Raw genomic sequence first — 24481 nt, 5'->3', positions numbered from 1 at the left:
GTGGTCCTTCTGCAACTGCTGCCATCAAACTGACATGACTAGAATATCACTCATTTACTGTCTGATGACTTTAAGCTGAAGAAAAAATAACTAATCCCAAGCTTCACATAGCCAAGTCTGTCTGGCAGGCTAAGCAGGGGAACCTAGAATCAAGCTAGCAGCTGAGTCTGGCAGGCTCTAAGTACAGTAATAATTAGAAGTCCCGGCAGAAACACAGCCGGGTCTGCTTGGCAGACTATGCAGGGCATCTAAGAGGCCAGATGTTTGGGCAACAGCCTTGTGGCTTCATATAGGAAGGGAGAAAAACTAAGTGTGAACTAAATAAGGAGATTTTGTATGTCATCTAACCAAGATGGTGGAGTATTAAGGAAGGAGACAAAAAAAAGAACAGTCCTGGGGAGAGATTGCTGGGATATAGTGTTAACAGTGTGGACAGATATAACTGGCCAACTGGCCAATTAATATATTAATTTTTTTTTGTGCCGTAACTGATTACAATGGAATTCAAACTGATTAGACAAGCACAGATGAACTAAAGATTTCAGAGCTTTGGCAGTAATAGCAGTTTGGTTTTTGTTTGTTTTTTTAGCAAAACAGCAAATACGCCATCCTGTGGCAAAGAAACAGTTAAAAAATATATGTAACACTCGCGCAAAGGGTAAAAAGTTTAATAACAGTACCAAATATAATAAGCAACAATATGAAAATGAATTTCAGTTATAGTGAATTACAATTAAAAAAAAATAGCAAGATTTTGAAAAGGTAAAAAGACCTTGAGGGAAAAAAAAGTCACAAGATTACCATTACTACAACTACCTTCAGGAGACACAATGCTTAGATATGTTCATAAGAAATCTTAAAGTTAGTGCTTAACCCATAGAAGCCTGGTGGAATATCGTACAAGTTGGCAGCTCGCTCAGCTGTCAGAATCTCAAAGAGTAATTTAATATTGGGCTAGAGCAATTGCCAAATCTATGCTTTTTTTTCTGTTGTAGATGTCCAGACCAGATGTGCGATCAGGTGATCTCACTTGTGTATGATAAAAGTGAAACCCCTGGGCTAGTGTCCTTTCAGAGGCCCCCAGAGACTACACCTCAATTTATGGGCTTAAGTTAGTTAACTGTCCTCTCTCTGAAGTCCAAGTTTCCCTGTCAGGAGGCCCTGAGCATTAGTCAATAATTAAGTCAACATTAAAGTATCTTTTATATAGCAGTAAAAATCTCATTGGAAGAAACTGATAGTTTTCAACTTAACTTTTATTGATTAAAGTGAAAAATTGATGTAAATATCCAGTTACAATTTTTTGCTTTTTGACAGTCCACTTATGGGTTTTAATCCTAAGGAATTATTCAAACTAGCAAGGAATCTTGTGAGTATGCTAGGCATACTCAAGTGCGAGGTTATGGATTTGGCGCAGTCACTTAGTTGTGATTTTTCACAAATTTTGCAACAAAAATCACAAAATTTATGGCCTATTTTGACTCTGTGCCATCATGGTTTACAGACCTTTCTAACACAATGGATCCATATTGGACTACTTTTGACAATGTGTCAATGAAAGAAGTATTTCAGGATACTGCGAAGATGAACTCATCTAACTGTCCTTTAAATATCTGTGATATTATACTATTAAAGTGTGAAATAGATTCAATTGCACCGTGATTGACTATCCTCATTAATACATCGCTGGCCGAGGGAGTCGTTCCGAGCTCTATCAAGAAGACATCAGTTAGACCTCTCCTAAAGAAATGAAGTGGTCATGTTCTTGACCTTTCTAATTACAGGTCATTTTCTTCCTTACCTTTCATAGACAAATTACTGGAAAGTGTCACATTATATCAGTTGACTGATTTTTTGGAATACCCCAAATCTTAAATCCATTTCAGTTTAGGTTCAGACAATTGTTGAGCACAGAGACCTTTATAATGGGATGAGCTATGTGCTCATTCTATTAGATATTTCAGATTTTACCTTGGACCATAACAACCTTATATATTGATTAAGGGCATGCAGGATTTCCGGCACCGATCTGAAATGGTTCAATTCTTATTTGGCTGAAATGGTTCAATTCTTATTTGGCTGAGCACTCTTTCCAGGTAAGAATGAATAACAAACACGCTCAATAGTCTTCAGTGTTGACTGGAGTTCATTCCTCAAGGCTCTGCCCTTTCTTTCTCATTGTTCAATATTTACATAGTTCCCATATGCAAGTTCTTGGCAAATTTGTACGATGGTTAAGGAATATACTCTGTTAACATTCGGTTTTTGTTCGGGTACAGCCCACATGGTCAGAAACAGTAAAGTTAATTTGCATTTATCTTTCAACTACAAAGCAATGGCTTTTTCATAATAAGCTTGCATTGAACATTTGAAAACAGAAGTAATGGTCATCCAGTGGCCATTTGATAATTCTCCACTATCTACCATTATGCTTGATGATGTGGTTTTTTTTACCATTCTCACTAATGTCAAGAGTGTTGGCGTTTGTATAGATGCTAATTTAAATTTCCAACATCATGTTAAAATTGTCATCAAGGCCAGGTTTTGGGTTTTTTGTTTTGTTTTTTTTTGGGGGGGGGGGTTGCGTTGCAGGTCCTTTGTGGCTTGAAATGCTTGTTATACTATTCTGATTGATGACTCCAGCCTCGATACTGCCATTATTAGACTATTGTAATGTGATATATGTTGGCTTGCCAGCATCATCACTAAGATTACTTCACTTATTGCAAAACGTCACTGCACAGTTACTTTCTGGAAAAATGGACATGGATCATTTTACTCCAGCCCTAAGGAATCTCCATTAGCTGAATATTCAATACCGCATTCAATGCAAAGTTGCTACAATGACACAAACTGATTTATTCAAGTCTTTCATCTTGGGCTAATGCGTTGAAAATGAATGTAGCATCCTACTTGATTGTTAAGATCTTCCCAAACAGGACTTTTGGACATACCATCATCAAAACAGGCGAGCTTGGTGGTAACAAGAGAATGTACTCTCTCAGCTGCACCTCCTATATTGTGGAACTCATTCCCAAATGAATTACGTCAGACGGAATATATGAAAACATTTAAAGCTATCCTGAAATCGTATTTATTGAAAGAAGCCTACAGTTGAAACTGTGTCATTATAATGTTGCCCCTTTAGGCAATTGTTAGCATGAGAAGAAAATAAGGAAAGGCACTGTTTGATATAATTCAGGCTGATGAGGACTGTATGTGTGTTGCCTTGTTAGTTTACTAAATGTTGTATAATTTTAGATTATTTATGATAATTATGCACATTGCTTAGTGCCTCAGCATAAGTGTTTAATAAATTTTAATTAAAAAAAGAAAAAAAGAAACTTTAGTTCTTCTAATAAATCTGTGACTTTAAGCTTCCAATTAATTTATAATGTTACTAATGACAATTCTCTTATTTCTGATCCTTTACAATTAATGAGGTAGTTTTGAAGCTTACTCCCAGAATTTAGTGGCTAGAATGACACTCCCAATTTAGATAAAATACGTGTAAGTCCCATTTGTCATAACTTAGTCCAGTTGTTCAGAACAGTTGACTTAGAGAATAGCCACTGCTATTAATTGCATCAGTAGCATGGGATCTTCTTACTGCTTGGGTACTTGCCAGGTTCTTGTAGCCTGGTTTAGCCTCTGTTGGAAACGGGATGCTGGGCTTGATGGACCCTTGGTCTGAACCAGCATGGCAATTTCTTATGTTCTTAGATTTTCTTATCTCTCTTTTCTCCTTTCTGGTTGATATTAGAAGGGTATCTCCCCAGTTCTTTCTTCAATATTTGGATGATATGGTCATGGTTAACACTGGATAGGTGCCACTAGTCTTCTCTGTATTCCTCATTTTTATTTCTTCCCCAGGACTGAATGAAGATTCATTCCCCTGCAAGACTTCCAATTGTCCAGTAGGGCTCTCTCTGAAAGAGACTCCCAACTCCTTAGGATGTTACTACCCTGGGTCCCTGGTTCCTAAAGGACTCAGGCAGGTCGCAAAAATAAAGATCTTAAAAAAAACAAGAAAACCCAAAAGGGAGGAAGGAAGCGTAGAAAACTTCCTTCATCCCAACTCAAAAAGGCAAAAATGACATACTTCTAAAAGGGAAAACAGGCACCCTTTACTCTTATCTATACCCGGGGGTCCTTATCCAAGCCCAAGGGTCCTTTCCCAAAGAAAACAACCAAAACCAGAAGCAGGCACAGAGACACCCTACCTCCTGAAAGGGCCAATTCAAAATCCACATCCTAAAATGGTGGCACTGGGTTTTATACTCTGAAGATTCTACCATTTTGGTCTCCCACGTGGGGAAGCTAAAGCCAGCACTCTCCTACTTCTGTTCCCCCTGGCTGAAATGGGACAACCTCTTAGTAAAGATCCTTTAGGTTCTCTACAAAAGTATGATCCTGTGCTCAGCAGAAGCCCTATCCCATTAGCACATCATTTAGGAGAATTAGAACATCTTGTGCTGCCAGCTTGCATTACTTATGATTACTTATTTATAAAGGGTTTGTTTTCCTAGGGATAGCAGCTTTCACCAGGGATCTTGAACAGCTTTTCTTGTTCCCCACTGCCCATCTAATCTGTGTTTGTTGTTGGAAGGTTCTCTCAAAAGAGGGAAAAGCTGCTATCCATCCTTCAGGATCCAAGAGGATCACCTCTACATGTCTGAGCTCCACTTGTCTGTTGCTATTTATGAAATTTTAGGGAAAAGGAATGCAACTAGAACTCTTTTTAGAATGCACAGAGACAGATTATTCATTGGTCAGTGAGGAACAAATGAAGCATGCTGCAATCCTGAGCTAATACTGCACACTGACCGCATCAGTACAATCCAGCATGGTCTACTGCACTGCATTTGGAAGGATAATCCCCCAATTTGCATGAAAGAATTTCCCGGTTTTTTTTCACACAGTTTGGAAAAAAATATAATCCTTTCTAAATAATTTCTGCTGGGACTTTATGATATGTCCATCCTTCAGTGCCACCACACACCTCAGACACTCTCTCTCCAAACAGCATTCAAAAAGGTGGTCACTCTACAACAACCAGATGAGGTTTTAAAATAGACATCTTTCACTTTTGGGAAAACTCACATAGGTTAAGGATGACCAGCTCTGATCCTGGAGGGCCATAAACAGGCCTGGATTTCCAAGATAACCAAAATACACAAATGCATTATGTTTGTATTTAAATAAATCTATCAAAGGCAACTATCTCATGATTTTTCCAGGCCTAGATTTTTGGCATACATGAAATAGGCAACTGCCTAAGGCACCAAAGTTTTGTAGGCATCAAATGCCCAGGACATGTGGCTTGCTTTACAGCCACATGCTAGCACCACTTCAAAGGGAAATCACCGTGGCACTCCGGGCTTCCCACCTCCCTGCTCTCTGATCCTGCCAATAAGAGCCAAAATCTTAAATCCAGTCCAAAATTTTTCCCATTGTGAATATCTTGAAAACCATACCTAGCAAACTGAGGCAAACAGTGGCTATCGTGTTGGCAGCAAAGCACAGAAAATCGACGTTAGGCCTGTGAGACACAGCATGCTCACAGGACCTGCCCCCACACCTTTTCATGGATTTCCTTACAAACCGGAAGTCTATGCAGGAGACAGACACGTCACACCATAGGGCCAGTGAGCACCCACCACCTCACAGACCCCCATGCGGGCCTTGAGGTCCTTGATCAGCCAGAGAACATGGAGGATCAGGGAAGGGATGGGGACATGAGGGAGAGGTGGAGTAGGAGGAAAGAAAGAAAGGGGGATATTACTGCGGGCAGGGAAGAGGATGCAGAGAGAAAGAGGAGCGTGCTGCTGACTGAGATAGGGGTGAGGTTGGGAAAATAGAGAATGGAATGCTGCTAGGCAGGGGATGAAGGGGGAGAGTAAAAGGGAGATGCTGTGCTGGAACTGACAAAAGAGTAAGAGCTGTGAAAAAGCCACCTCCACCACTAAAGAGAGCATGGTGCTGGAGCCACACCTAGTAATTTTTAACTATCTGTACTGGCCGCAGAAGAAGCTGGTCCCAACACTGTGTAGTTCGTTTAGAGAATGTTATGGATTTGTGTCTGCGCTTGATTCGATTGTGTACATGCTGCCCATGTACTAAATTGTCTGCGTGAAATTGTATTGTATGGATGTGGCTGGGTTGTGTGTGCTGACATGTGTTATGTCAACTGGCGTGACGTTGTGCTTCAGCTATATATCGGTGTTGCACAGTGCCAGTGTGTAGATGTGTTTTGTGTCTTGTGTGCTGTTAAACCGGGTCATAACTAGGAATGGGCAAGGCAAGAGGAAAGGTCACCCAGGACACAAAGCCCCATGGCAGAGAGGGGGAGGGGGGGAGGGGCAGAAATCTATCTGAAATGCAAGCGGATGAAGAGCCAGGACAGAAACAGTGTCACTTTCTTCCTACCATCAAGGGTGGGAAAAGGGTGAGGGGACAGAAGGGGAAAGGACCAGGTTTCAAGGAGGTGGAGGAAGGGAGAGACCAGGCATCGGAGAGCTAGCGGCAGGAGGCCATAAATATGCTTCCCTGTCCCAGGTACTAGAACAAGGGTGTCCAGCTCTATTTCTCAAGTGCCACAAACAAGTCTGGTCTTCAGGATATCCACAATGAATATGCATGAGGTATATCTGCCATGCAATGCATCCACTATTTACAAATCTATCTCATGCATATTCATTGTGGATATCCTGAAAACCAGACCTGTTTTTTGGCGCTCCAGGGCCGGAATCACCCACCTCTGTATTGGCATGACTAGCTATGGCTCTGACATTACACAACAGAATATATGCAATGACCGAAAACTCAAATGAAAGGATGCCTAGATAAGAAGAAATGAATTCCATTAACAAGGTACAGTATTGGCAATATGAAGTGCAGGCCGCACAAAACCACTTAATGCAGCTGTGAGGGGCCTAGAGGGAATAATGACCTCTGGCTCTTGTGAATCACAGCTATGTCACAGAACACTGCAGCTCACCACAGCAATGACTGACATTTAAGTGCCTACCACAGGAAAGGCACTTAAAATAATAAAAACCAAAAAAAATCTGTTTCGAGAAGAGCAAAAAAAAAAAAAAAAATTAGAAAAACAAGAAAAACAAGAAAGGAAGAAATTATAGCAATCTCATGTACAGTACGTCATAGCTTTCAAATCCTATTCATACGGTGAACATTAAACAACACAAAGCGATATCTGGACTATGAGAGAATCACGGACAAAAGGGAAGGCAGAAGATTCCAACTGTCAGGAAACCTTAAAGGCGCGATGTGTCATGTAGATCGTTATCCCCAGCTTAGACGTTCAGCACCAGGAAGAAGAAAAAACCCCCACACTTACTAATAAGCGGGCCGATCCAGTAAAGTCCGCGGGAGAGCGGGCTAACGCCCACTCTCCCGGCACGCGCACAGGCCACTCTCCTGTGTGCACGATTCAGTATTCAAATTAGGGCCGGTGGTAAAAAGAGGTAAAAAGAGGCGCTAGGGACACTAGCGCGTCCCTAGCGCCTCCTTTTGGACTGGAGCGGCAGCTGTCAGTGGGTTTGAAAGCCAACGCTCAATTCTACCGGCGTCTCTTCTCAAACCCGCTGATAGCCAAGGGTTCGGAAACCGGACGCCGGCAAAATTGAGCATCCGATTTTCAACCCGCGAGCAGCTGGCCGACTTCAAATTTTTTATTTATTTATTTTTTTTTACTTTTTACTTTTTACTTTTTTCGGGATCTCCGACTTAATATCGCCATGATATTAAGTCGGAGGGTGCACAGAAAAGCAGTCTTTACTGCTTTTCTGAGCACTTTCCCGGTGCCCAGAGAAATTAGCGCCTACCTTTGGGTAGGCGCTAATTTCTGAAAGTAAAATGTGCGGCTTGGCTGCACATTTTCCTTTCTGAATCGCGCGGGAATACCTAATAGGGCCATCAACATGCATTTGCATGTTGCGGGCGCTAGTAGGTTCGGGGGGGGGGGGGGGTTGGATGCACGTTTTCCACCCCCTACTGAATAAGGGGCAACGCTAGCACGTCGAAAACGCGTGTCCAATCACGGGTTAACAGTGCGCTCCGCCGGAGCACACTAAACTGTATCAGCCTGAAGGAGAGGAACACGGTTTCAGGCTGACCACACGGAGTCTTTCACAGCTTTTTTAGTGACACTGAAGACTGGAACACTGGACATCGCTAGCATGAACACAGAAACGAGAGAAAAGCTTTTGCTGAATTAAGGAGCTGACATTACAACTCTGCTCAAGTTCAACAAAGTGTACCAACGGTGGAGTCAAGGAGAGGCGGATGCAGTGCAGAGATCAGCTTTTTCTGCACCCAGGGCAGATATTCATAATTACACGCCCCCCTCCCTCAGCATCCACCCCTTACCTAGTAGTTTCCCCCTCTCTCCTCCTCACCCTCTGCCCAGTGGCAGCCCCTCTCCCCTCTCCCCCAACCATCTGCTGAGCAACAGAAACTCCCTCTCCCCTACAAACTCTTACCCCAGCAGCAGTAGCTCCCTCTCCTTCCAACCCCCTGCACCCAGCAGTAGGAGTCACCTCTCCTCCACCCCTTTTTGCAGAGGTAGTAGCCTCTCCCTTCTCTGCCCCCAACCTCCTGCTCAGCAGTACCACCTTCTTTGGCTCCCTTGTCCAGCAGCAGCCCCCTCCCCTCTTTCCGTTTCTTTCTCTCTCCTCCCCCCTTTGATCCTCCAGATGCAATGCTGTAGACCTTTGTGCAGCAGCAACAGCTGCAGAAACTTAAAACAATATCAGCACAGGGCCTGTGAGCCATCTTGCACCCACAGGCCCTGAGGGGGCCCTGACTTCCTCTCACACAAGCTTATTCATTACAACAGCCTGAAAACCTGAGTGGCTGGGAGACCCCAGGACAGGTTTGGGAACCCCTTCACCAGGTTCTTCAGTCTTTAACCTTTTGCCCCTTCCCCAATTTTCAGGCTCATAGGCACCCCTGAAATTTTTATAATTAAACTCAACAATCATTTTGTTCACACTACAGCCTTTCCAAGAACAATCCTATAAAATCACATAATTGGACATCATGAGGGCCATATTTAGCCACTATATGGCTTGTTTAGTTAGCCGGATAAACTTATCCAGCTAACTTAGTCTATATATTCAGTGGCACAGCCGCACTGCTGAATATATCCGGTTATCTTAAAGTTAGTTGGTATCCCCCTGGGGGAACATCCAAGATATGCAATTTAATCCTGCCCCACAAGGGCCTTGTTTCACCTAGAACCTGCAGCAGAATTTAACTGCATCTCTTGGATGTTTCCCCAGGGATATACCAGCGAAGGATTTCAATGTATCAAGAACAAAAAGCATCTTGATTTAGGGTTTATCACAGTCAATGATAAAAGGCTGGATTTAGCAGTATTCCTTAGATGGTTCTCCGGGGACACATCAGTGAAGTTATAATGCATTAAGACTAAAGACATTTCAAAATTGACATACGAACTATTAGCTTCAGGTCTTTGTTATGTGATGAATGGGACTATTACCAAGTTGACAATAACGGTGAATTAAATTAAGGAGTGTTACATGAAAATGTACACGATTAAGCACTTTTACTGTTAATCTTATATAGTTATTGGAGTATTAATAGACGTGTTTATAATGAGGTTTGTGAGTGAGTGTGGTGTGCAAGTATGAATGATATTTTTTTTTATGAGTCTTAGAATGTGGTTGAGCATTGCCAAAAACATTTGTTGAATAAAGTAGAATAAAGGTTACAATTTTACAGATAAGGAGCAAGAAATCTTTTTGGAAATATATATAGAATATATGTAGATTTAGATATATGTATGTGTATGTGTATATAATACAAAAAAAGTTTCAGAAATCATATCACGAGTGGCTGAACATCTAGGAGCCAAGATGGCCGCCTGACCTAGACACATTTGTGGCTGCTCTCTTCCTACCTTCATTATTCTTCTCTTTCTTTTTCTTCAATAATGTCTCCTAAAAGGAAGAGGAAAGTGCATTTCTTTCCCTTTGAGACAGAATACTCTTTCAGACAACAGCCAGGGCTCCTGCAGTTTCAGGGGATAGCAGTAATACCATTGCAGTTTCATATGAAGAGCACTTGAATCGCCAGGCAAAACATCGTTGTGTCCCTTTGATCTCCAACCCCCAATGTCGGAGTGACACACTGACTTGAGTGGACTATATGTGGTGCCGGGAGATGAAGTCATCGGCGCTTACGCACCAGAGGAAGCCCAGGCCTCGTTGGCATTCAGTGGAACAATTAGTACCCCGGAGGAGTTGGAGCAAGATTTGCGGGGTAAGTTTCAGTTTCCTCTTGGCGTAGCTTCGAACAAAGTTGATGCTGTCCCTACCAGTTTTGCTGCAGAGTGAAATGATTGTGACCCCCCTCCTTCTCCATAGCCTATGGTAGTGAAGCTCGACTCTTTGGGGACCTGAGTGTTCTTCCAAAATTGTTTTGTTGTCACAAAATCTTGAAGGGTATTTTCAAGCTCATGGGGGGTCAATTAAATGAACATAACAATAGAATCACTAAGTTAGTGTTACGAATCCGGAAGTGGACCCCTGTTCCGAGGCAAGGTTAGCACTGCCAAAGAGGGAGTTAACCCTCTCTGGTCCCTACCATCGGAGGGCAAGGCTTGAAGGTTCACCAGTCGCGTACAAGTCTTCGCCCTGGAAGCTCGCGGTTCTCCAGGAGGGGCCTGTAGGAACCCGGCCGCTGGGACTTAGGAGACTCCCTCAGGACTGAAGATTGGTCTGGATGCAGGCGCCTCCTGCAGGTCGTTGATTCCAGATGGCTGGTGCCTCCAGCAGGTCAAGTCAGTCCAGGAGTCGAAGCCGAAGAGTAGTCGAAAGCCGTTCTGAGGGTCGAAGCCAGAAGGATCCGCAGCCAGTCCGAAAGCAAGCCAGGAGAAGGATCCGCAGCCAGTCCAGAAGTAAGCCAGGAGAAGGGTCCGTAGCCAGTCCAAGGTCAAGCCAAACATAGAACAACAGCCGGTCAAGGGGTCAGAAGCCAAGAAACAGTCCAACAAGGAAGGAGAACAGAAGCGGGACGAAGACAGAGAACAGAGACCAGGAACACCAGTGCAGAATCCGGAACCAGAAGCCACAATACCAAGGCAAGGTCTGAAAAGCAGACCTTGCCTTAAATACTTAAAATGAGGGAGGAGTCTCAGAAGGGAGCCACGACCATTTCCTGTCGTGGCCCCTTTAAATCTTATCTTCAGCCTCGTGCACGGCTCTAAAGCTTCCAGGAAGGGGGAGGGGTCAGCTCAGCCCTGCTAGGCTGTGCGGCCGGCCTAGGCTGCGGCCAAGGCCGCGGGAAGAACGCCGGAGGAGGCTCCCTGCTCCTGCAGGAGCCTCCGGGTCCACCCGACGCCACGGGTGAGTATCTGGTCCCGACGTGGCTATGACAGTCAGCCCCGGTCGCGGCTTGCCGCAGCCGGCGGCCATAACAGTTAGAAAGTGATATTCAAGACCTTCAGTCTCTAAATTCTAGCATGGTACAAGAGAACAATCCCTTTCTAGGCCTATTGAGTATCTGGAAAATCATGAGAAGCATTTCAATCTACGTTTGCTTAACTTTCCCACGGTGGTTGGCAAGCCTCCACATTCGATACTTAGGAAATACCTCATTGAAACGCTACATGATGAGAAAATTCCTGCTTTTAACAAAGTGTATTTTCTTCCTTCCAATCAACGGCCACTTCAAAACTCTCCTGTTTCTTTTGAAATGTTTAACCTGACTAATTTTCTTGAAAGCTCTAATGTGGAAGTTTCTGAACATTTACATTTACTGGTTTCTTTTGTATCATAATTTGATCTAAGTAATGTTCTGAAGTTGTACTTTCATAACTTGAATACCAGTTTCTTAGGACAAGCCATGAGAATATTTCCTGATTTAGCTGGAGCAACCCAGGACAGAAAGAAGGGTTTGAATGGAGGAGTAGCCTAGTGGTTAAAGCAGTGGGCTACAAACCAGGAGACCAGGGTTCAAATCCCACTGTGGGATATTGGACAAGTCACTTTACCCTCAATTGCCTCAGGTACAAACTTAGGGGGTAATTTTCTATCGTTTATCGCATGCAATAAGCAGCTATCGCACGCGAAAATTCCCATTTCACATGCAATAGCTTGCCAGAGGCGGCGAGGAAGCGGACACTATGATGTCTTCATTGGCGGCGATAAGGTAAGCACCATTATTGTCGCCATTAGCATGCCAAATAGCACCATCTTTCACAGTGGTACTATTGGATGCGAAAGCTGGCAGCGAATACACAACGGTGGTGCGAAGGCTGCGGCTTTCGCAGGCCCGCCCCCCATTTTCGCTGGATTCACCATTCTGTGTTAGAATGGTGAATCCAGGCCTAAGATTGTAAGCCCTCTGGGGATAGGGAAATATCTACAATAACTGAATGTAAGCCACTTTGAAGCACTGAAAAAAGTGTAAAAAGTGGAATATAAATAAAATAAATACATTTCCTATTCATGAGATCTGAGGTTCTTGCATTTGGGGCTTCCTTTTTATTAAGGTACTCCTGTAAATGTATTATCAAGTATAAACTAGATTGTTATATTCTTCTATTTTAGACTCTAGGAATGCAACTACCGAGTCCCAAACTGAGATAGCTGGAGATATATAGTAGTTTATTGCAGGAATGTATCATGATATTTGCGGGTTTTCTTTTTAATTACCTACTTCTCCCATTATTACTGATGGCTCTTCTAGTTTACTTCTGGTTTGGATTGCTGAGAGGAGACTCTTTGTATTTTATTTATTGTATGCTAGAATCCAAATTTGATTTCCTACAATTGTACCCCTCTGTATGTTTCTACAAAGTTTAATTTTTTCTAACTTTGTAATTTGTAAATTTAATAACTAAATAATTAAAGAAAAAAAAGAAATCATATCACATATTTGATAAATATGTCATCTATGATTTTTGGAGATAAACTGCCAAAAAATAAAAGTCCCAAAATATATCAAAATGTATCAATTAAAAGACATTCATACAACGCTGGTTGTAGTAATCTCTGAAATGGCTAGCTGGGCTGAACTGGAATTTTCTCCCTTTACTACACACCATAGGAAAAAAATCATTCAAATTCTATTGTCACATCAGTTAACAGTAACACAAAGTCCCTCCATTACCAGGTACTTTGTGAGGTAACACACAACCCCTGTAAAAAGTCACCCAAAATCTATAGCAAATTTGCCATACCAAAACAGCACTAATTTCCAAAACACAAAAAGCAACAACCCTATATGAAAAGGGAATACTGAAAATAGTCCTAAAAGATCAATACACCTTCTAGTGGGAAAACAGAACAAGCTGGATTGCTATAGATCCCTACCAGGGCTGGTGGAAGCACTAGGCGAACTAGGCCTGGGCCTAGGGTGCCGAGCATTAGGGGGCGCCGAGCAGTGGTATACCAAGGGGAGGCCAGGGGGAACCAATGCAGCCGCCGGTGGACCTCATCCCATTGGGCTGAGCAGTGAACTACCACTGTACTGTGTTGTGTGCCAGACACACACAGCAGGAAGATCGGCAGGGATGTAATGGAGCTCATGTCACCACGGCCCGAAGAAAACAGTCGCGTCCAAACCTACAGGTGCTCCTCCTCCTTCCTGCCAGCACGGCCCCAGAAGAAAACATTGCCGGAGCCGCACAGGCAGGAAGGAGGAGGAGCATCAGTCGCAGCAGAAGAGGAGCAGTATTTATAGTCATCCGCGAATCTCAAGTCGAAGCGGGCTGAGAAGAAGAGGAGATCTAGTAGCAGGGCCGCCGCCACGGATCCCACATTGCAGGCGGCCCAAGAAGATCAGGGCTGCTGCAGAGCGCATCCTGCGGCTACCCATGAAGAGGAGGCCCAGAGGCAAGAGAGAGGCTGAGGGCCTGTAGAGTGTGTGTGTGTGTATGTGTGTGTGTGTGTGTGTGTGTGTGTGTGTGTGTGTATGAGATTAGTTGAGAGATTGTGTGTGTGTGAGAGTAAGGACGTGAATGTTTGCAGAGACAGCATGTGAGAGCCTCTGTGTGTGGGTGAGAGAGACAGCATGTGACAGTGAGAGCCTGTGCTTGAGCAAGACAGCATATGGGAGTGAGAGAGAGCCTGTGTGTGTCTGAGAGTCAGCATGTGCAAGAGAGAGACTGTGTGTATGAATGATTATATGAGAGACAGCATGTGAGAGTGAGAGCGCGCACGTGTGTGTGTGTGTGTGTGAGAGAGAGAGAGAGAGAGAGAGTGAGAGAAAGCATGTGAGAATGAGAACCTGACTGTGTGTTGAGGGAAGAAGATAGATGGAGAGAAAAGAAATAGAAAAAAAGGCAATATAAAAGGAATTGGCAAAAAAATAAGAAAGGGAAGGTGGAACAAAAAAGCCTGTGACCAACCGATTAGAAAACTAAGATCAGACAGCAAAGATAAAAAAAATAAATTACTTTTTACTGATTGGCACATGTAATCTTTAGTAATGTGCAAGAGTAGCACTTTCTCTATGAGGATCTCACAATGTACGAGATCAGCATGGAGGAAGTGGAAACCCACGGGGCCTGCTCAGAAGAGGCAGCAGAATGGGCTTCAATGCCAGTAGCAGCAATCGGCGCCTCCCCAATAGCCATGCGGCAGTAGTGACAGTGGCTGCAGAGGAATGAGAGAGGCTCCGAGGTTGCTGGCAAAAGAAAGAGAAGGGGTCTGCCTTTAGTGTGTGCATATGTATGAATGGGACTCTGCCTGGGGGTGTATGTGTGTGAATGCATGGGTGCCTGCCTGAGGGTGCGTCTGTGTATGAGAATGAATGGGTGTCTTATTGGGGTTTGTATATGTGAGAATAGGTGCCTGCCTGTGTGTGGTGTATGTGTGTGTGAGAATGAATTGGTGCCGGCCTGGGGGTCTGTGTGTGTGAGAATGAATTGGTGCTGGCCTGGGGGATGGTGAGGGAGTGGTGTGAAAATGAATGGGAGCCTGCTTGGGGGTCAGTGTGTGTGAATGACTGGGAGCTTGCCTGGGTGTGTGTGTGTGTGTGTGTGTTTGTGTGTATGTGAGGGAGCCAGTGAGAGTGAGAGCATGAGTGTATATGAGAAAATCCAGGGGAATAAGAGTGTGTGGAGGGGAAGAGAGTGTCTTAGAGCCTGAGAGTGTGTCAGTGTCTGTGACAGCGAGAGGTTATGGCGGGTATAAGAGCATGAATGTATATGTATGTGATAGTATATGTGTGAGAGAGAATGGACATGTGAGTATGTATGAGAGAGAGAGGATAACCTCCTAATCCTCGACAATATCAGGGTGACTGGAAATCAAGAGCTCCCACAGAAGGGGACAGCAGGGGCTTTTTAAAATCCTTATTAGTTTTAATTATTGGGTGTTATTTGATATATGTGCTATTTTGAAATATTTTATTGGTGTTTAGGAAATTGTAAAAAATGTATATGATTTTAATTAATAGAAATTCTATTTATCAGTAGTTTTAAAATATTGTTTTATTAGTATGGTTTTACTATTATAACTGATGCTTTATGTTTCTTGATTTAATTTGTTTTATGAGGAACTGTGTTTCTGTTTTCCATTGTTAATACACAGAGTCTGACTTCTTGGGGTTTCCATTTCAGTTTTTGTCTAATTTGTGCTCCTTTATTATGTATTCTGTATTTGGTGAGGGTCTCTCTCTGCTCTGTGCGTGTGACCATGATGAGAGATTCTGCTAGCATAGGGATCTATAGCAATCTGGTTTGTTTTGTTTTGTTTCCTCCGTAGGTATTCTAGGACCCAGTGTAATATTTACCCTTGCTTTTTCACAGGTAGGGTTATTGTTGTTTGAGTCCTTGGTGTTATTACTGTTATGTTACGATGGGTTTGCAGTATAGATTTTGAGTGTCTTTTTTGCGGGGTTTTGTGTTAGTTCACAATGTGCCTGGCAGTGGAAGCTGTTTGTGCTGCTGTTACTGTGAGGTGACACCAGAATTTGAAAATATCTTTTAGTATGATGAGCTGTAAGGGAAACATCCAAGCTCCATTGTTTGGGGGAATTTCAGTGGATGCACAGAGTTACAGAACTGGAGGTGCAGGATTTATATTGACATTCTGTCCCTTCCTATATATTCCAGACTTCACTCTCATAGCCCTATAGGATTAGTTGAATGAGGCTATCAAATAATTTTATAGTAGTTTTACTAGAAGTGTGAAACTGGCCAGCTTTTTAAAATTATGCAGCAGGACCCTTTCGACTTTTTTATTAACACTTTTTTTTAATAACCAATTTTAAAGCAGGATCCATGCTATAGAGGTGGGTGTGATGAAGAAATGTCATTTTGGCTCCCTCCCCCTAAAAATTCTTCTGTCTAGAGACACCACTGATTTTCTGTGACCTTAAGCATTAAGGGGGGGGGGATGCTGGAGAGGCACACAAATGCATTGGCCCCTGGGCACTGGAGACCCTTGGTGCGCCACTGGGTGTGAGTCATATGGGGCCGCAAGCGGTGGCAAAGAGGAGTGGAGATTTGGCGGGCCGCGAGCAGTGCCCAACCTGCTTGCGACCCAGAAAACCACACAGTCGGCGGGCGTTATCGAGAATGAGGTAGGAGTCGGGGCCGAGACCAGGGGGGTGGCAGCGCGACCCGAGGGGGGGGGGGGGCCGCGCAAGGGAGAAGGCTCGCCTAGGGCGCCAAATCCCCTTGCACCGGCCCTGATCCCTACACAGAACTTAACACGCTAGCAGAATACTTCATCTCTGTCACACATACAGAAGACAGAGACACCGTCACCAAATACAGAGTATAAAGGATCACAAATTAGAAGCAGAACTATGCAAACAAAAACGGAATTCTTCTTTGATCTGCCATCCACTCCAGCTTAACCCCTTCCCCTCCCTCAATTCCTGCTCCCTGCAGACAGAAGGTGGGGGGGGGGGGGAACAAAAGAAGATGAGGAGCTAGATTAAGGAGCAGGTGACTCTTCTGCGCTTTGCACTGTACTCTGTCTGCTCCAGGCTCATCCCCACCATCCTGTTCCTTGCCTGCTACCCGGGAGGGGCTGGAGCAGAAGCAGAGTTTAATGGTCATTGGGGCAGAGAGAATACCTTGTGTGCTTGGGACCACAGGTAAAAGCAGCCCTGCTGACAACGCCCCCTTGAGTCAGACACCAGGGGCAGCTGCCCCCTTTGCGCCCCCCCAAACCAGCCCTGGGTGGATGAGTACCTTAGTATCTTGAGAACAGAAACAGATGATGTTTCTTTATTCACAAGCAGCTTTGGTGGAGGGTTGGGGGTTTAAAAGAACTGTAATAAGATAAAGTAACATTACAGCTCAGCCAGTGGCTGAGCAGCAGGTGCTGCTCACTGTGGTGCAGGAGACCTGGGTTCACCCCCCAAGCTTCTGCTCCTCGGCCCGGCTGGGTCTGCAGCATCCCACCTAAGGGCTGATTCACAAAGGCTTTTTCCCCTCCACTTTTGTGACTAGACAAAAAGACCTGGATGAATCAGGACCTCTAGTGGCCAGGCTCAGGGTGCACACAGTAGGGCTCCAAGGAAGGAGATGCAGCAGGGGCATAACCAGAATTGCGTTTTAGGGGTGGGGCCAAGGTTAACATGGGCAGGCACTGTGGCCAGCTTCCCCTTACCCCTATCCTATGCGAGTAAGAACATAAGAACATGCCATACTGGGTCAGACCAAGGGTCCATCAAACCCAGCATCCTGTGTCCAACAGTGGCCAATCCAGGCCATAAGAACCTGGCAAGCACCCAAAAACTAAGTCTTCACCGCAATGGCTACAAAACCCTTTTAATTTTTGCCAACACATTAATTTTCTCTTCTCTGTCTCCCTGGCCTGATCTCCCTCTCTGGTTTTGGCAGTTACTTTATACAAATGTTAGTCTCTCACAGGCCGATGCAGAAAGGTGCGTTCAGCCTATTGATTATGCATGGGTTCTTTTGTTCAATGCCTAAAGCCCTGGCATTGGGAGGTTATATATACAAATAAACAAAATAAATACATGAGCTATGCTAAAACTGCTCGTGCTGTTTTGCAGAAGGTTGGAGTAGCACAGACTGTTGGATGTATCAAGCAATGGAAGGGAGAGTGAAACAGCTGACAGACCTCAGCAGGACACCACTGCACCGAGGCTCTGCTGACATCATTGAACATTTGGGCAAAATTGCCAAATGAGTATAAATTCAATTTTGTCACACTTGTCCTTGTGATTGTACTTGATTGAGACACAAAATCTGGCAAAATGGCCACAGGGTCTCAGGCACAAATAGATCTCGATAACGGCCAATGCTAGGTCAGAGTTGGTGCAATGTCAACACTGGAGCAGACGTGTGCTATGGAAGGGCTTTGTGCCATGGCAAATCCTTGGTAAGCGAGGACACCAGAGAGCGGTAGAGCAGGACTTGGGAGAAGTGGAAAGTTTTGGAAGCATGGAAAATACATGCTCTTCCAGGAGGGTTACATCTCAAAAAAGATGAAAGTTACTGTAGTAAACTGTAATATCTAACAGTACTAGGTTAGGCAATATTTATAGACAGGTGGTCAGCCACAAAAAAAAACAAAAAACAAATTAATCAAAGAACTGATTTTTTTGGGGCAATTTTTACCCAAGCTCTTTTGCTCCAAGATGCTGAGAATCTCCTGGTTCTGTGTTCACTCTCTCTATGATCCTGGGCCTGGAGAAGGAATCCCCAAACCTGACACTGCTGCCTGGATGGGGGTTCCCCAGCTCCGGGAAGAGGATCCTCAGCCCCTTCTGCACTCTCTCTCTCTCCCCCCCTCTCTGCTGGAACCCAGACAGGGTATTCCCTTCCCTGTAGTCACTCACTCTCTGCTTCCAGGACGTGGGCAGTGGAGACCTTGTACTAACTATACGGCAGAAGAACCTGGGCATCAATCATTTTTACAGACCTTTTTCTATTTCTTTTTGATTGCATGCTTCTGTTCTTTCCAAAGGCACTTCAATCATGCGTACAGGGCAACAGAAGTTGCTTTATTGAGCATCCAAACAAACAGGGCAAGTTCACTATTAGTTTATTGGTGGCAAGTGATGCTGGGAGAACATATGTAAGTGAAAAATCTTCAGAGGGACAGCCATGTTAGTCTGGTGTGGCAAAAATGACAGGAATTGAGTGGCACCTTATAGACTAACACATTTATTAAAGCATGAGCTTTTGATGTCAGAATCCACTTCGTCAGATGCATGCTCATGCATTAATAGAAACACAGAAACAGAAATGACAGCAGAAAAGGACCAAATGTTCCATCCAGTCTGCCTAGCAAGCTTCTGGTACTATATACTCTGCCATGTAGCTACCCCATGCTTAGCAGTTTCCCAGACCGTAAAAGTCAGGGCCCTCGATTGCTGTTTGAATCCAATTCCCCATTATGCATTGCCTTTGAAGCAAAGAGCAATGATGGAGTTGCATCAAAGTATCAGGCTTATTGGTTAAGAGTAGTAATCGCTGCACCAGCAAGTTACCTCTATGCTTTTTTCCCCCCAGACTGTAAAATTGAATTAATCCAATTCCCCTTTTCCTCTGCCTTTGAAGCAGAGAGCAATGATGGAGTTGCATCAACAGTATCAAGGCTCATTGGTTAAAGGTAGTAACCGCTGCACCAGCAAGTTACCTCCATTCCCTCTTTTCTTCATTTCCACAATATTTATTCCATGCCCTTTTGAATTCTTTGACATTTTTCATCTTCACCACCTCCTCCGGAAAGGCATTTCAGGCAATCACCACCCTCTCCATGAAGAAATATTTTCTGATTGAGTTTCATTTTGTGACCCCTGGTTCTGCTGATTTCTTTCCAATAGAAAAAGTTTGACATCTGTACATCATTAAAACCTTTCAGGTATTTGAAGGTCTGTATTATATCTCCCCCTACACCTCCTCTCTTCCAGGGTATACATATTCATATCCTTCAGTCTCTCCTCATAGGTTTTCTGATGCTGACCCCACACTATTTTGGTAGCCCTTCTCTGGACTGCCTCCATCATGTCTCCATCCCTTTTGAGATAAGGGCCCCAGAACTGAACACAATACTCCACGTGAGGCCTCACTGAGGACCTCTTCAAGGGCATCACCACTTCCTTTTAGTCTATAAGGTGCCACTCAATTCTGTCATATGTAAGTAAAGCATCTACTGGATTCTTTGCAAAATACGAGAGAAATAGAAGAAACAACCCAAGACGACGTCAGACACGAGTTTAAGACTATACAGGTCTCGTTTTCAAAGGTAAGAAGTAATGCAGAGTGTGAAATTCCTGGTCACTAGCTCACTGAAAACTGGTGCGCGACTGGCCAAATGGTGCCGCCTGGGTCACTGAGAACAAACAGAGGCTGCAGGGCGGAAGCGGGGGCTGTCCTGCTTTAAAGGACACCAAGACCTGCCTGCGTTCTTGTGCCAGCACAGCCCTGCGCAAGAGAAAGAGAAGGACGAGCAAAGCAGGGAAAGCCAACAGAAAGCGGCCCGGGAGAGGAGGAGGAAGAGCAGAGAGGGGAAACAGAGTGAAAAAGAGCAAGGAAAAGAGGCACGAGGCAGAAAGAAGATAAAGGGGAGGGGAGCGAGCACAAAGGAGGAAGAAAAAGCAAGTGGAGACATGAAAAATGGAGGAAAGAGTAAAAAAGGGGGAGGAGAGCGAGGAAAGAGTGCGTGGCTGGAAAGGCGGGGCCTGGATCCTGCATCACAGAAGGGAGGGAGCGGGAGAAGGAGGAGCGCAAGCAGAGCAGAGGACAGCACGAGAAGCAATGGAGAAGAAGCGGGTGGCAGCAGTGGGAAGGGACAGAGTGAAAAAGGCAGGCAAAATCTCGACGAGGCAGCGCAGCACCGCTCAGCATATTCTGGCACGCACGACAGTGCCAGAAACTGCAATTTGGCACCTTGCAATGCTGGGTGATTTCAGCTCCCTTATCTTTTGGGCAGCACCTCCCTGCAGGAAAGGCAGTTTGTGGTACTATCATGTACAGCAGAAAAGACTGATGGAACTTCCTTTCCTCCCCCCTCCTCATCCCTGGTAAACCATTGATTTTGCATGTTAAAAGTCTGGAGCGTGCACTTGGACCTGAAATTTCATGCCCTGATGTACACTATATGCAAAGCTCGAGTACATTCATCTATGAATTCTTACATTAGCCCCCAAAAAACTCTCAGTCTGCAAAGAATCCAGTTGTTGTTTGGTTTTCTTTTTTTTTTTTTTTTTTTAAATCTAGAGTCAGTACATTAATGAGAACTCTGCGCCAGCTTGCTCTTTAAAAAAAAAAAAAAAAAAAAAAAGGAAGATTGTTAGAGACCAGTCATCCATACAAACAATATGCATGCGAATAGCTGGAGAGCCTCCTGGCAGAAACTGTGACCTGTTTTATAACTGATGGTATAATGCAAGTTTAAAATTCATAGAGGATGAGAGAAGGTGAGCGTGCCAATCCGGCAACACGATATATCAGTTGCCATCCCCATTTAAAGTGCAAGCTCAATTATCCAGCATTCATGGGGAATCGGTGGTGCCAGTTAGTCAAATAAGCCTGTTATCTGAGAGCCCCTCTGCTTCCTGCTTCAGCCCTCCCCTTCCAGGCAGCAGGAGAAGAGGGGGTGAGGCTGGAGTGGACAGAGCACAGAACAGAGCAAAGAAGAGAAGAGCTACTCTGCTCCCTTATCCAGTCTGCCCTTCCAGGGAATAGGAAGGAAAGCAGTAAGACTAAATTGGACAGAGCAAAGAAGAGCTAATCTAGTCCCTAATCCAACCCCTCCCCCTCCTATCATTTTCCTCCTGGGTGAAATGCCAGTTAACAGAGGGTTTTGGATGGTAAAAATGCTGAATAATAGAACTTTTGTTTATGACCCTTGCTTGCAAGGCCAGTGGCTAAATGAGTATATCCTATTATAAAGTGGTGCTGATAAACCTACAGTTGACATCCACCATCTGGCTATGTAGCTTTTCTTACTCAGATGCTGGGCGCACAGTGCAATCCTATGGATTTATTTCTGTAACAGAGCTAGACATGTATACAGTGCTGTAACCATTGGTGCATCGGAAACGTTTTGCTCTCACCTGTAGCCAAGGACTTGTTCTGTTGCCCCACTTGGCATATACTCTGCTGCAGCAAATTCAGGCATTCTCCAAGGCAGCTCAAGGTGGCAGCAGAGGTGGCTTTTAAGAGCAGCAAGTCCTGGTCCAAGGCAGAAAGGGGACCTGAAACAGGCAGGGATTCAATGGCTTGCACAAGGGTCTTCTGTTGTCCTTCCACTTGCGTCATGACCTGCACGGTTTGAAAAGAAGAAGTATCACACTGAGGGCTGCATTCGCTAAAGCACACGGGGGGGGGGAAGAAAAAAAAACGAGAGAGGAAGAGGAGCAGGCATTGAAAGGCCACACGCAGCAAGGCCCTTTTCTGACATAGAAACATAGAAACATATTATTACAACATATTATTATGACGCATTATTATGACATATTATTACGACATATTATTATGACACGTATTATTACACAGTAACTCAACATCGAGATTAGTCTGAAGAAGCAAACCGAATTCTCCCAACTCGAAGAATCAAGCTCAGCTCAGATTCTACCTGAAACCGCACTGCTTTACATCCTCAAGAGAAGAAAACAGAAGACAGTAAATCATCTCTCTTCAGTTCTGGCACCTCTGCTTGGTGAAACACCCTGCCGCCCCTTTTGTTTGCTTCTCCTATTCGCACCAGATTTTCAGATCAAGGGGGGGATGGGGGTCTTCACAGAGGATTTTATTTTTAGGGGGGAGAGGGGGGTGGTATCCATGCATGTGCCAAGAAGTAGGGCTGCGTGAAACTGCTCAGTCCTGATTACATTTTATACTGTACTGGCATGCAGTGAAATGAAAGTAGCAGCGCCTCCTACAAACAGCCACAAAGGTTCTTAAAATATCCTTCCTCACCCACTGTAGGCAGTAAACAAACCTGAGCGCTGACAAAACACGACAATTAAAATCAACCCGTTCTAAAAAAAAAAAAAAAAAAAGTTCTTTTGAAAAAAGCTTGAAGGTGCTCTGCAGGGTCCCCCTATTCATTTATCATCTTAAGAGGAGAAGTGGGATCTTAACCAGGAGGGAGAGAGACATTCAATACAGCAAATAACCTGTCTCGCCTTCATGTCTCCCCAATTCTCCCCCTCCCCCCTCCCACCTTACATTCAGGCTGATGTGATACCGTGCGCTGGCTGCAGCGCACAGCTCGACCCGCGTTTTGGACACACGGCCATATCCCCCGGTGCAAAACGGGGACTAGGACATGCGTTTTGGACGCGCTATCACACGCGTAGGTAACAGCGCTTATCACATGCAAATGCATGTTGACGAGGCTATTATCAATTTTACCTCCATGCAAAAAAAAAAAAAAATATGTGCCCCTCCGACACACATTTTTACTCTCAAAAATTAACGCCAGCTCTGGAGCTGGCGTTAAGTCTTGAGGAGCCCAAAAAGTGTACAGAAAAGCAGAAAATATTGTTTTTCTGTACTTTCTCCGACTTAATATTGTGGTGATATTAAGTCTGAGGGGGGAAAAAAAGCTAGAAGTGTCCCCCGCTCCCCAAAAAAAAAAAGGTTTGCTGGCGGTCAGGTTAGGAAAAGGGACGCTCTAAAACTGAGCTGACAGCCACCTCTTCCGGGGGCCCGCTGCCGAGGAGGCACTAGGTGCGCAATTTCCCCTATTGCCCCCTTTTTAACCACAGCAGCCCATTTGCATGTAGCATTAGGCACCCCGGAGAGGTGGATCGGTGCACATTAAAGGAGAGGGTGCTCAATCATGAGCGCCCCTTTAACGCCTGCAGATATTTTATCGACTCGATTGTACCTGCAAGACTTGCACTAACCATTCATTGTCTTCCAGTACTGAATGCAATCCTCTCCTGGAGAGGTACCTAGTTAGTCAGGCTTTCAACAGTGCCACAATAAAGATGCACGAGATAGATTTGCATACATCAGACACCCAGGGTTTGCAAATCTATCTCATGCATATTTATTATGGATATCCTGAAAATCCAACTGATTCAGTGTGCCTCCAAGAAAGGGTTAATATATATATATATATATATATATATACACACACACACACATAATCATCATCAGATGCCATCTTTGATTTGAAGATTCTAAGCTTCCCTCCACTGACAGAACTATGGTGCACCAGTTCTCTTTATTTTGCCATTGTTTTCAGATCCGATCTGTTTTTCTTTTACATCACCACCCCATACATATAGACAACAAAAATACAAACCCCCCCCCCCACAAAAAAAAAACCAAAAACAGAAAGAGTATGGTCTTCAAAGTGTCCCTACATAGTCCAACGATCACTTTAAGAAGATGAGACGCTTTGTGTTTTACATACGTCCAAGCTCACTGACGTCCTGCTTAGACTCTTACTCTTTCAGTTAATGCTCCATGAAATTAGGTTTTGAAGCTCAAGCTGTCTGTGGCCTGTTCAGGACAGGGCCAGTCAGCATTTAGGTC

At 44.3% G+C, this 24481-nt stretch overlaps 1 protein-coding gene across 1 annotated transcript in view; it reads right to left on the bottom strand.

The window, feature by feature from the left end:
- The window catches only part of OSBPL10 (oxysterol binding protein like 10), a 494148-nt gene that overhangs the window by 207259 nt on the left and 262408 nt on the right, over positions 1-24481 (bottom strand). Inside the window, exon 5 of the mRNA XM_029589416.1 lies at positions 22045-22252. Coding sequence (XP_029445276.1) covers positions 22045-22252 — 208 coding nt within the window. The remainder of the gene's footprint in view (positions 1-22044; positions 22253-24481) is intronic.

Source organism: Rhinatrema bivittatum, chromosome 2, assembly GCF_901001135.1.
Source record: "Rhinatrema bivittatum chromosome 2, aRhiBiv1.1, whole genome shotgun sequence".
NCBI classification, from domain to species: Eukaryota; Metazoa; Chordata; class Amphibia; order Gymnophiona; family Rhinatrematidae; genus Rhinatrema; species Rhinatrema bivittatum.
The sequence above is the reverse complement of the archived record's forward strand: the minus strand, read 5'-3'. Positions and strand labels throughout refer to the sequence as shown.